Source organism: Onychostruthus taczanowskii, unplaced genomic scaffold (genome assembly GCF_017590055.1).
Source record: "Onychostruthus taczanowskii isolate IOZ18803 unplaced genomic scaffold, ASM1759005v1 scaffold3, whole genome shotgun sequence".
NCBI classification, from domain to species: Eukaryota; Metazoa; Chordata; class Aves; order Passeriformes; family Passeridae; genus Onychostruthus; species Onychostruthus taczanowskii.
In genome coordinates this window covers 15450946-15465094 of record NW_024500349.1, presented here as the reverse complement: position 1 = coordinate 15465094, position 14149 = coordinate 15450946, and the positions used below count along the sequence as shown (strand labels likewise).

Genomic DNA, 14149 nt, shown 5'->3' with positions numbered 1-14149 from the left:
GAAATACTGGCTTTGGACTGTAGTCCCTAACCTGACAGAATCCATGACCTGATAAATGATGTTCCTTTTGGCATATTATTCTTTCTTCTTTTCACTAACTAAATTCAATAACAATTTTCACTCTTTCTACTTCTTCCACAATTTTTCATCTGCCAATAGTTTCTAGTGATGTACTGACAAGGTGTGATAGCAAAGTCAGTTTGCCTATCCATAGATTAACAATATGTGTCATTTAATCCAGAAGAAGCAGTGAAAAGAAAACTTGAAGTTTGAATCCACAAGAACAGAAAGGAAATGACAATTAGTTTTCTTTATCTGCTTTAAGTAGCTATTAATTAAGTTATTATTTTTTGATTGAATTGTAACGTTAGAGACAGTAACTGTAGGAAGGGTGTAAGAAAGGTATTCCAGCATATTAAAGTTTATGAGTGAATGTTTTAATGAAAACTTTTCATTTTGATCCATCAAAATGCCTCCATGTATGATTACTGAGGGGAAGAATTTAATCTGTTCAGATAACATAGCACTTTTACAATGGGCTTTTATTATTTTTGTAGCTTAATATGAAATTTATTGAAAGCTCATCCTGGGGAGAGGTCCCAAAATACCTTCACTGAACCAGTGCTAGAGCAGAATATGACACTCTAACACATAAAATCCATTTTACCATCAGACTAACTTCTAAGTAAGCCTGGACTCTCAGCAGGCTTTAATACCCTGAGAGGAAAAAAAATCTGAGAGAAATAGCTCAAAGCCTACAAACAAGTTTTCTCTAATGTCTGTCTTCAAGGAATGCCTGGGATCAAAATGTGAGTAACTAGTTAAAATTCACTTTAAAACAATTTGCTGGCAGCAAAGTCATGCACAGCTTCCTCTAAGAGTTATAAATGACTGTTCCAGGCAAGGAGGAATGAGCAGTACTGGGTCAGGTGTCAGGGAAATTCTTTGTGCCACCTACAAACAGGGCTGTGGACTCCAGCCTGCTCTGGAGTAGAAAAGCATTAATATGTTGAAGCCGAAAGTACAAGATTTATCAGAAGGATTAAGATTCTGTGCATGTGGCAATCAAGGAAAATACAACTCAAACACTTCAAGATTATTATTTTTAATTACTAATTGCTCCTCTTGTCTAAAATCAGACATGTCCCACCGTGGCTTTGAAAGTGCAGCTGCTCCTACAGAGCAAAGTCTGAGATCTGGCAAAGGGCTGGGAACTCTCTGAGGAGAGATATCTGTGAACTCTCTGGGGAGGACTTCTGCCTCTGCAGCCCCCAGCAGGCTTGCCAGCAGGCAGAGAGGGCCCCTAGCTGGTCTCCAGCAAGGCACAGCTCAGCTCTGACCCTGGGCAGAGATGCTGCTTGTTCCCAGGTCAGCAGCTGATCAAAGCCAGTGGAGAGCGAGATCAGGGGGAAGCAGCTATTCACCTGTGCCCTGAGCTGTGCATATTGTATCTTTCACTTTTTGTTAATGAGAAATGTTTTCTCTTAAAGCTAGGCTTTATCTTTTAAATATACTTTATGTGAAAAATATATCAACTTCACTGGAATTGCCTGTTTGGTGACAATTCTCTCTCCTGCCATGTTTTAATCAAGAAGTTTACACAAACATAGAGAGAATGTGTTAATCATCATAGCCCTCTTTCTTTTGATAACAAAATATGCTGTTATTCATGTGGCTTTGGGATTCTGTCACAGTTGGAAAATTGAAATCTTCAAAGATTATTTAAGGAAAATATTGTGGAAGAAGTCAGCAAAATATGAAAACAGAAAATGAACCCCATGAGACAGAAATAGGAGCAATCTGTCAATAATGGCACCAGATTTTCAGCCAAACTGTAGTTGATGTGAGTCTAGAGAGGCTGTGGTTCCTGGTGTACCACCAGGATATTCTAATTCAGCTTCTGGAGCTCTGGAGTCCTATGGTCTTTGGCTGAAGAAATTAAATCTTGATCACCAGAAAGTGGTTCCTGTCAGCCTTAAAAATCTGTGGATTAAAGTTGTTAAATTACTCTGAATAAAATTACAGTAGTGCATAGAACATACAGTGTTTTCCATTTTAGTGTTCTGCTCTCAGCACTAACTACCCTTTCCCAGAGCTGTGACTGCTGGATCCCTTTTATTCCTATTTTACAGGTATAGAAATGGAAATTACCAGAGTGAGGTGAGTTGCCCCAGTCTGGCTAGAGAAGGCAGCTTGCAGGACCACGGTAAGAATTTAATTGTTTGCTACTCACACAGATGTCTTCAGATTTCTCTCCTGACTCTAAGAAACTCCCAGAAATCTAAGGATTAGTAGAAGTCCCACAAAGATCTTAACTGGACCTGGAGCTGTCTGATAAGCTTCCTAAAACTCAGCTTATGAGTTTTATTTGTAATTCCCACTCAGTGGAAGGGCAAATTAGACTAAATTAGACCTGAGTGGATGTAGTTTTCACCCACAGAGATTTTTCCTAACTATGGTTTGATATTTTCCACCCAAAAAATCTGTGCCTTACTTAGGTGCATATCTATAGTAGGCTATGGGATGTTGGGGTGGAATGGGGGGAAGTCCAGGAGCATGTGGTCTCTTTTCCCTGATGCAGAGGGCTTTGGAGACACCACTATTCCTTGGGCTGGACAAATCTGGGGACAAGGAGCTTTTCTTGGTGGAATTTTCTACTGCTGTTCTGAAAACTTCTCAGGCATGGTCTTTTGCTGATTAATGTAGCCTTTTTATCACATCTGAACATTGCATCCAAATGCAGTGTTTTACAAAGCAGCAAAACCCATAACAAAGCAGAATCAATAAATGCAGTGCAATGCCCTTTGGCAATTCAAGCATTCTGTTAAAATTAGAATCTGATTATAGCTGGAAACCTGTTTTCCTGAATCTTAACAAACTCATTTTCTTTACATGAAAGCTTTTCAAAGCTGTGGCCAATGCTGGCTCTGAGCAATCCATAGTTTTCAGCATATTCTTTCTCTTTTCCTGGATAGACACACACTGCACTGACACATACTTCTAAAAATCTTATTTTCTACTTTAAACTCCCCCTGAAACAACAAAACTCAAATAAGCAAAAGCAGCCAAGAATATCACAAGGAGAAGGAATTGGGACATTTTCGATGCATTGTCAAAGGCAAAGAGTTTTCTCGTGATGTGTCAGTTCTGACAAAGTTTTAAAACAGAGAGTTAAAAAAGGGAGCTGTCTAGCTCAGCTGAGAGGGAATTCACTGATCCAGGACTTGAGAGACACAGATTCAAGTTCTCATTTGATTCTAAGTGGCCTTGAATGAAAAAGCCTACCCTGAACTGGGCATGGGAGGAAATGAAACAGGGTTTTCCTACCCCTTGTTACTGATGACCAGGAGATATGAGAGATATAAAATGTGATCCCAGTTTCACACAATCGTTTTCTTTTAAATTTTGCCTGAATGGTTTTGAATTTTTTCCAGCCAGTCAGTTCTTTGAGACCTAAAATTTGTCCATGAAGTGGAGCTGTTATTCACCAGTCAGCTTTAGCAAAACTCTACTAAGAACCTAACTACCCAGCCTGGTGGAGATTAATAATGGAATATAAAGCAACAGCAAACTTGTACAAGTTGATTAATTGTACTGAAAGCTTCAGGACACCAATGTAGTGAAAAGAGAGGCTCTTTCCAAGGTGCATCCTGGGCTCCAGCAGATAATACCAACAATAAAGCCATGAATGCTTTCACAGCTCTCCTAAGCCTGGACACTACTAGTTTCTCTGGCAAGAAAACTTCTTTCACCACTAGTTTAAGGGCTAGAATGGACCTTTGGGACTGGCAAAAGGTTTAGCATGACAGTCATATGCGGCATCAGACCTCTCCTTTGGGTTACCAAAAGGGATGGGATTTCCAGAACATGTGAACCATGTATTTGCAGATCCTCTGGCACTGCTGCTCCTTCTGAGCATCAAGATGCAGCAGTTGCTGCTGCTGCTGCTGCAGCTTTTTCCTCAGGTGGCTTCAGAAGGGCTCAGGGTTCACAGCAAAGGGCTTGGGCCAGTCACTGTCTCCATTCTGGTGCCCCTGACAGGAGTCTTTCCCCCCTTTTATATTCTTTTTCTTCCCTGCAGCCTTGGATGAGCAGAGAGTGAGTAGGAGAGGCTGGAGGAGGAAAATCTTCTTGCAGCACTGGAGATGGCTCCAGCCAGTGCCTGCAGGTCCTGTGTGGGAGTTGAGCACTGAAGAAGCAGAGGGGCTTCACTCATCCTGAGAGTTTCCCCACCCCTCACAGGCTTTATGTTGCTGTCTCTCGCCCACTTCCCCATCACAGCTGAACGTCACAGACCCACTCTCCCTCAAACTTTCCCATTCTGTCCCAGGGTCCCACTGATTCCTCTCAGCCACATTTTCTTCTGCTGAAATCCCCTTGCCCACCTTCCCCAGAAGAAGAAAGCTCCCCCACAGTGCCAACATGGAATTATTTTAGATGCTGGAAAGAAATCTTTGAACTGTCTACACACAGCACCACTTCCAGACCTGAAAAGCCCTGAGCTAAACCAGACCTGCTCAGACCTGCAGTACTTGTGGGGACACAGGACCACCACAGCTGGGCTGGGCTCTGCTGCCATCCTGCCCATCCTGCCCAGGAGCACACTCCACCTCTGCTCCAGCCATTGGTGATGTGTGCAAGTGAAGGTGAGAATTAACCAGAGGGAACTGTCCTGTGGCCATGCTTTCCCTACCAACCTAGAGTGAAAGCAGTCACACTGAAACAGCATTTCAGCAGCCTGGGAAGATCAAGTTAGAAAACGGGGCAATTACATACAAACCTAGTGTCAGCAAACAGTCTGGAGCAGGGACACAAGCTCCTTGACAGCCCAGCCTCTAGTCAGCTGTAGAAAGTTGCTGCATTTCCTCTTTTTTACTTTGGTAAATTGAGGCCGGGTCAGTGGCCAAAGCAGGAGGGGCCATCACTTCCATGGAACATGACCTCAAAGGGGCCTGACGAAGGGTGCTCTGCTCACACCTGAACCCAAACCTTTTGGATAAGACCCAGTCCAGTCTTAATGAAGTGAAAGGACAATTTCCTTCCACCTTCCTTAATATTAATTCCCTAGCCTGTGAAGTAATGCAAGAGACTCTTGCTGTATCTGCAGTTTCTGCAGCATCCTTTGTATGACAAAGCAATCTGGGCTGACCATAATAGTTCATCCAGAGCTAGGATTATTTCTCCTGAGGCAGTATTCAGCACTACAGCCTACTGTGGTGTGTGCATTTTTTTAGTTTCCTGTTACTTCTGGGCATGGTTCTCTATGATAATTTTTTTCTGAGATCCCCCAAGGTATTGTTCTGCTCAGTCATATGAAAAATAGGAAAATAATGCACCTTCATCCCAGTTCCACAGATGGGCCATTCATCAGCATAAAATCAACTTTACAGCCTTAGGAGGAAGCTGCTCCATGCACCAAACAGCTAAGAATTTCCAAGCTGGTTTCCCAAGCTGCATCAGGCCAGCAGCCGTGACAGAGAGATGCGATACCTGAGAGCACTTGTGTAATGGAAACGAAAAATAGTGCCCATGTCCAAAGGGTGACCTATGGTTATCCTCAATTTTTGTAATGGGAAAGTATATCACTATGTTAGAACCTGAATTTCCTTGTAGTTCCAGATGTCTAATTTCTTTTCAGTTCACTGAGTTACTTAGATAGTTCTTCTTGAAGTGCTTTCCCCTTTTACCATCTATTTTCAAGAACAGAATTTGTTCATTGAACCAAACATAGGATTGGCAAAAAGATGGCAGGGATTTCTTCCCCTTGCACATCCAGAAGTGTTCATCAAACCGAATGGTTTGGGGAGTGATTCTAGCCCAGTTACTGCCATAAGCATCCTCATTGTATTTCCATACTATAACTCCCTGAAGGACTGAATATTGACTTTTGGGGCTGAGGCTCTTGTGCCAGTTTTAAGAGATCATCAGACTCCTTAGAGAGTCTCTGTGTGAATCTGAACTTCTCCAGCCAGTCTGCTCAGGATATGACTTTTAGGGGTCTGGTTTTGGGATGACAAATCCTTGGTCAGCCCCATCTGAACACAGAATGCTGAGTTACTGCTGTGAGCAGGACACTCCTTCCCAGCAGCCCTGGATTTGGGGGTGAAGAGAGCATTTTTTTCTGAGAATGGAATGTAAAATCCAGCAGCCAGAATCGCAAGCAGGGAAAGCACAGGTCTGCCCAGTGAAAGAACACTTGAAGTAGAAAACACAAATGTGTCTCCCTGGGTACTCTTCAGTTCCCCAAGTCTCTGAAAACTGCAGTGCACATCTTCTCCTCATCACATCACCTACCAAGGCAATGATGTGGCTCACGTGGCTGCAAGCGGGTCCTGCTTAGATGAGAGTTCTGTCAAATGTGTGTGCATGAGAGCTTCAGCACAGCTGTAGGTTAATAGACAAGCAGGAGAAAAACCCCATGTGGAGCAGATGCAATGGTGTGTTTCAGACCTAAAGGAAGTGTGGGATAAAACAGGAGCTGGGCTATCAGGGAGTCAATGGCACAAGGCAATACAGCATGTTAGCAAGAGATAGAAAAGCAGCCCAGGGGAGAAGAACTGAGACAAGCCCTGGGGCAGATTCTGTTTGTCTCTTTGGTGATCCATGTAGTGAAAAAGAGAGAGCACATCTCTAGAAAAAAGATGGACAATGAGGTAAAATGCTGCCAGGGAAGGAGAGTGGGGGAAGTAGAGGATTCTTTTTAGCTCAAATTTTCAATCAATTAATTTTGCTTTTCAAGAGACTTAAAAAAAAAGAAAAAAAGAAAAAAAAGGAAAAAAAGCCAATGAATCCAGAAGCACTAAATTAGCTAGGATGGTGCTGTAGCAAATCAAGGGCTTGATTATTCTGTGGTTTGCCCTAGATTTAGGAAAAAGTGAAAAATATGCAACAAATACTACAGGGGGAGCTGTCCCCAGGGCTCCACCTCATGAGCAGGAGTGTGTGTGCCATAATGGGAAACAGCAGCTCCCTTAGGCTCCTCAGGAAACCCACGGTGACTTGGTGCTGTGGTACTGCCCTTGGGAGAGCTCAGAAATCCAGGCACACCTGGCTGAGATGTACACGAAGGCAGAAGGCACCAGAAAGGGAGATGTCCCAGGCTCCCTGAGCTGCAGCACCGAACTGACGGAGGGGAAGAAGCTGTGTGTGTGAAGGAGCAATGGGAGTTGTGAGGACACCAGGAACAAGCTGCTTTTTTGTCATAAAGCTTTGCCACAACCTTGAGGCTGACCTTGGAAAATGATGGAAAGGGTCTTGAGAAGGAGACTGACCAGAGAGGATGAGCCAGGACAAACCCATGAAAACATCTGAAACCCCTGTGGCATTTCCCAGTCTCATATTCCTGCAGCACCACTGACCCTGGCTGGTCTTTTCTCCTGCTCTCAGCTGCTCTGGCCTCTTTCCCCTCAGCCTCTTCTCCTGCTCTCTCAGACTGTCCCTTCTTCCAAAGCTCTGACTTCACTTCCTGACCTACAGGCACCAAAAAAGAGTTAGAAAAACTCCCCTCCCTGCTCAAAGCAGCCTGGTCCAACTGATTTGGTCTCTCTTTTAGAGCTGTCTAAGGATGTTATCAACAAACAAGTCAGCTTACTTCTGATTCAAGAAGGCCATTTCTTCAAATTAAAGTATGATTTTATCTCCTTGTCCCTAATCTCTTTCTTTCCTGCATGAAGCTGGCATGGCTGTGGGCTGCCTGGATCTCTCCTCTGCATTGCAGCTCTCAGACTTTTACACATGCCACAAACTTGGTACTCTGCTCTATCCAGTGAGAAGTAAACTGGGTTTCAAAAGCATGCCAGCTTACGTCCTCCCTTACCAGAACAAAGCTCATAAGAAGGAAATGTGAGGCCTCCCTGAGGGTGCTGGAAAGACACGGTGGATAATAGGAAATTTTTGGAAGGAGATTTGAGAAGTGGATTTTACTCGCTCCCTATATTGATAAAGGCTTATCATATTCCTTCTCAAAACCAGGAACCACATGGTGAGACAACGTTTTTAAATGTTAATGCATCTTTAGAGAATAATCAGTAATGTTTGATGGCTTGTGCTAGCTCTAGGAGAGGTCTCTTTGTTGTTTAAGAAATTAAACAACATTCATCTGGAGTTTCTTGTCATTATGGGATGAAAGAAAGGTTATTTCTTTAGGAAAAAAAAAAAAAGAGGAAAGAGAGGATCTGGATGATAAACATTATAAAATACTTATCTTCCCAGATGTCTCTGGGATAATGTGAGATGAGAGGAAATGCTTATCTCTCTGAAGGACAGCTTTTGGCAAATGGCTTTCTACACAGTGTTAAATTATTTTAAGAGCACAGGACGAAGGTAGAGGGATTTGTTTAAAAGAGTGAGTTATGAGCCAGGTGTGGCATCTCTTGAGGTCCTGCTACTGAATCACTGTGTAACCTTGGCTAAGCCACACAGACCTTTCTGCCACAGCTTCTGCTTGGGAAAATAATTGGTGTAATAGCCAACAGGAAAATTATTTTCATGATTATTGACAAGTTTACTGTCTGTGTCATGTACTGTGTGATTGCATATTTTTAAACACAGCTCCTTGTGTATCTTGTTATCTACAGAAGCATTCCCTCATTAGCTGGGAGATTTATCTCGTCTGTGAAGAAATCCATGAGCCAAGCAGGGTTCACCTCCAGGGCTGGGTTCAGCTGCATATAATCAGGCAGCATGGGCTCTCAGCTGCCCAAAGCACCGAGCTCCTCATGCCAAGAGCAGAATCCAGCCTGGACAGCCTCTGGTTGCCCTTGAGAATGGACCACATTTAAAAAGTAATTACAGATTTTTGGTGTTTCCAATTGTGATGTCAGCTAAGGGATGCCCCAGGAAATCTGCCTTCTGGAAAACATGAGTGCCTTCAATGAAACATAAAGCCTTTTCAGATATCTCTTGATACACCTATACAGTGGGAGGCCAAAGATCACTATTGCTTTCTGATATTCATAAGGGTGCCCTTTTTACTTTTAATTTTGATTTAAGAAGATGCTATGTCTTTTCATTTTGTTAACTCATCAGGAATTTGTTGATTTGATTTTGAGTTTTAAGCATTTACTTCCTTTTATTCATTTTATAAACCCTGCAGACACAATGCAGAAATAATTTCAGGCAAGGACCACATTTCATTCCTGAATAAGGGCATTCTGCTTCTTGCCCCAGCAAGCTGCTGTTTCACATGTGAAAAAAAATTCTGTTCTGGGCAGAATAATACCTAATCATTAATAAATAACTTATACAAATAACAAATCACAAAGGAGTGAAACTACTGTCTGATGGATTTGCATGTGAGGAAGTGAGGTCGTTGTGTGACCTTGGGTGATTAATTTTACATTCCCATGTCTATGCTTCCTCCTCCATCCATTCTTTTGTCTTGCCTGCCTCACATTCAAGGTAGTCAAGGCAAGGACCATTTCTCATGATGTGCACATTTGGCAGCCAGCACTGTGGGCTCTGCAGCACTGTAAAATGCAGGTATGAGGAGCAGTAGCTGGGGCAGAGATAAGAGAGTGCCTTGTGCATTGGATCATGGGGTGACAGGCATGTGATAACAAGACACAGATCTCTGGGGTCCCCTGTCCCTTGCTGGGGGCATTCCACGTGGCTAGGCAGGGACAAAGCTGGTGCAGTGGGAAAGCAGCAAGGACGTGCCTCTGCCATGGCAGGGTGAGGGCAGGGACAGGCATGCCTGGGGAGTGATGAGGTGGGAGTGCTGGGTCGTGGTGGAGGTGGGATTTGTCATCATGGACAGCAAGCTCTGCAGGTCTGCTGGTGGCACACACTGACCCAAGACCTGATTTGTTAATCTCATTTTCAGGATCACCTCTAGAGAAGAAATCCCTGGAAAATCATGTGTTTGCTTGAATGCCATGGGTATGGCTCCAGGGACTCTAAGGCTGTCCTGGTGGACTCCAACAAACCCACCTGCCATGCAGTGACCATGCAGAATATTTGACATAGGCAGCATGGCTTCAGAAGCATCCTTTCTACACAGGTCTTGCCGTTATTTGCTGCAAGTGCAGATGATATTTGAAGAGAGTCTGATGAACAATCAACACTACAGATGTGCTGTATCATATATTGTATCATATCAGTGCTCGGCTTCAGACTCCAGCTGCTGCAGCCTGTGAAAATGCAACCCTTCAACCCACACATAGTCTGAGAACCCTGAGAAGAGTCTATGTATCTCCAGTTAGAGCCCTGATCCTCTGGTCCAGCCTCTGGCTGTGGCTTCAAGAATTTTTTTGATCATGGGAATGCTTCCCAAAACACTTATTTACTTTTAAGGTTGTATGTATCAAGCAGGAAATGCAGGGATGTGTTCCCCAGCAGAGCCACAGAGCCCCAGGTGTGCAGAGCTGCCTTGCCCAGCTCTGACTTTCCCTGCATACCTTCCCCCAGCACACAGGACTGAGCACCAGCTGCACAGGCAGACACACACCCTCTAAAGCCTGTAGTGTTTTTGCTCTCAAGTGAAACCCTTTCTGCCAGCAAAGAAAGAGAGCAAGAAGGATCTTTAAAAAGAAAAAAAAACCAACCAAAAAAAAAAAAAAAAAAAAAGAAAGACAAAAGGCACACAAAGGAGGAAAAGGAGAGGGAAGATTTTTCTCTTACAGTCGGTTGTGATTTCGTAGGGGGAGTTAAGGCGCGCGTCTCCGCAGGGTGAAGTGCTCACGTACAGATGGAACAGGATGTTCTCCCGCAGCCTGTAGCCTCCTTCTTTTAATCGCACGAAGATTGATCGCTCCCAGTCTTCTCGCCGTTTGCTATGATCACAAAAGAGGTTCCAGGTCATTTGTTACATGCCAAATCAGAAACATTTCTGTGCTCTCTCTCTCTCTCTCCTTTCTCCCTCTGCTTGTTTGTTTGTTTTTATTAGCACCCGGCATCGTATATTTTGCCTAGTGACAGCAAAAGAAAAACAATGAGCTTCTCCAGGTGAAGAAATGTGTGAAAGAGGTCAAGACTGCCAAAGGGCTTTTGGCTTGCTTACCTAAGATATGTTCTAATGATAAAATGTGGATTTTTGAAGGGTAACTCTCCTTCCTTACATGCACAGATGCATAAACACACTGATTTTAAAGTGGTTCTGATGCATGAAAAAGGAGTTCTCTTGGGCTCTCATGTGAACACATCAGCTCTGCTGATCACAGTGCCTAGGCACATGTTTGAATCCCATTAACATCAATCACCACAGCTGAGATGTGTGTTCATATGCTCCACTGAAAAGGGCCTCTAACAAAGCACCCAAATTTTATGGTCACTGCCGGCTCTCCCTGCTCTTCTGCCCCATTCAACCAGAGCCACCAACAAGTGCCCCACCTAGGCCAGCAGGGTCCTCTTGGTCACTTGGCATTTTTGGAAAGCAGAAGAAATCTTAAGAAGGCTGGACAAAACTTGTGCAGGATTTTCTCAGCTGAGTTGAAAAAGATACTTATTGAGACGGAGCTTTTATCTTTGCAGTGGTTCAGCAGCTAGATGGGGATGCAGTGCACACATTCCATTAGCAACAGCTGCCCGGGAGGCCAAACCCTCCCAGCGCTGCCGTTTGCAGCATTAAGGCTCTGCTGCTGGGCAGCTCCTCCCATGAGTTACATTGGGGAAGATATGGGTGATTTCTCTGACAGACAGCTGCCTCTAACATGTGTTTGGGCGATGGTCATGATTATAATTTTGAAGGTGAAAATGTGATTGGTGAAATTGTGATGAGACTCCTTTCCCTCTGTTGGCCTGGTCCTTCCCTCAAAAACTCAGGGGTCTTTTTGGAGAAATATCTCTGAACAGAGCAGCACCTGCAGATGATTTTCCTAGGATGCTGTTAATAAGGCAGAATCCCACCCGTTTAATTCACTGCAGGACAGCCCATTAACCAAGGCAATTTCTGCCTGTCTCTCTGCCTCCTGATAGTGCAAACAGGGGTGCTTTTTACTCAGCCTTTGAGCGAGTCCTTGGCTTTCTTCCAACCTGCCTCTGCCTGTTTTCTCCCAGTGCAGCCTCTGTGCTATTGAAGCTGTTTGGCTGTCACTCTTCCATGGTTTGGGTGTTTTGTCATTTCTTGATGCCAGGATGCGTTTGCTGTCAGGAGGAATTTACAGGCACATTAGCTCGCCTGTCAGGGACAGGGAGTCACACTGGCTGCCGAGCTGGGGCTGCCACATGCTGCTCCTTCATTTTCTGCTGGCTGTGGTGGAACTTCCCAACTGCACTAATTATATTATCGCCCTGATGCAAGCCTCTGAAATAATAAAATATCTGTAAGTCCTGCTGCTTGGACTTTAGAGCAATTGCAGGTAGTTCTAAATAATTCACTGCAAAATCAGCTGGGAGAATACAAAGCTGTGCAGTCCAAATGCCTGCTATTATTACATTAAATCTCACCAGAGTGTTGGGGGGGCAGCTTACAGTACTTGGAGACAGTTGCTATGTAGGGCTGGAGCAGTCATGCTTTGGGCTGGATTTCAGGAGTTCAGCTTCAGTCCTGTTTTCACTGGTCATTGTTTTTCACTGATTAACCTTGCTCTCTTACCTCTTCATGAGCACCAGCAAGGGTCTGTGGCCAGTGTAGCTGCAAGGTTGGATGATAGACAGCTGGTCTAAAAATAGTTGGCAGGGCTGGAGGGCAAGGCAGCTTGACTCTCTCCTCCAGCAGACTGAGGTTCTTCATATCACATAGGGTCCTGACCTGCCTTTGGGATGCTTTTTTAGGAGCTGAACTCAAATATGAAGTTCATTCCTGCATTATGGCTGAATAGGATTCATAACAAAACTCAGCGAGTATTGTTGGAAAAAGTTTAGGTTGCAACATCATCTGCCATGGCTTAGTAAAGATTATTGTGCATGGCATGTTTGGTGTATTTCAAATCCAGGTAAAGCATGAGATGCACTTCTGCAAAGTCACCTCTACTCCAGCAGCAGTGCCTCGTGCCGTGTCTCTGGGACAGGTGACCTGTGAGAGGGAAGGTGACTTTGCAGCTGTTCTTTGCAACCTCCTTTGCACAGCCATACACAACCTGCACAGAGCAACGGAGCCCACAGTGAGCCTGCAGATCCCATTCGTTCAGGGGGTGGCATGAAAGTGTCGTTTCTGTGTACTGGCAGTGGCTAAAAGAGCAGAATTCATCCCTAAAACTTTGCCTGTTACAAATTTCTGTGGGAGTTAGGATTTGAGGCTCATTCAAGTGAAACATTTAAGAACGTGCTAAATTCTAATCTTTTGCTTAAGTTCATTATTCAGCATAACACATGCCCGTGTTTTGAGCTGACTTGAAGAAGATACTTTAGCACATGCTTATGGTTTATTATATATGAAGCATTTTGGTGAAACAAAGTCTGACAAGCAGAGAAGCAGTTTTTTAGCATGTAAGTGTATTTACAGGAAGTTTCTAGTGTCCCAGAGAAACTAACAGCATGCTTAGTAGATGTGTAACAGGCAGCTGATTTTCCTGGAAAAAGTAACTTAACTGGACTGGATTAAGACTATTCCTTTTTCCTTTCCTGTATAAAATAAACAGTGGTTTTCATCTGACTTGCTGAAAGAGCTTACCTTCTGGCAAAATCATCTCCCTGGCACCTGAAGGGTGAACTACAGCAGCAAGCCTGCAATGGTGTTGATTTATTTTAAGGATACTCTATTAATTTTGTTTTTCTATAAAAAAGAAGAGTTGTATTTTCTTTTCTTCCCTATTGGCCGGTTGATATAAATAATACCACTGAAAATGATTTTCCTATCACCATTTCAAGAGAATCAGACTATTGAGTTTGTGTGCTTTTTGGTGGTGATTCTTAGAAAAAGATTCTTAAAAGGTCTTTCTTGTCCTTCTTTTGTGCATCAGAAAATTTTCGTCTTCTCATCTTTTTCGTGAAAGTCTGGAGAACTGGAGGATTATGGTTGTCATAAAAATGAAATCTGGGAGGGCTAAGGGTTTTAATCACACTGGTTAGAAGCTGACAGGTTTTAGTTGTGCTTTTAGCTTTTATTTAACTCGAGCTCTAGACAATGAATTGTTGAAAGAAAGTTTCCTTTTGAAGTATTTGTCACTCTTGCTTCTTAGAGAGGATAAAGTTCCATTTCTGGAACTCTTTTCCAAGAAAAGTCAGGAAAGTCATACCTCTAACATTTAGCAATAAGAAGAGAAGGGGAAAA

General features: G+C 43.6%; 1 protein-coding gene across 3 annotated transcripts in view; it reads right to left on the bottom strand.

Moving 5' to 3' along the window:
* The window catches only part of ADARB2 (adenosine deaminase RNA specific B2 (inactive)), a 302575-nt gene that overhangs the window by 23503 nt on the left and 264923 nt on the right, over window positions 1-14149 (bottom strand). For all 3 annotated transcript variants that reach the window (XM_041408483.1, XM_041408485.1, XM_041408486.1), the window contains one exon: window positions 10621-10772. In XM_041408483.1, coding sequence (XP_041264417.1) covers window positions 10621-10772 — 152 coding nt within the window. The remainder of the gene's footprint in view (window positions 1-10620; window positions 10773-14149) is intronic.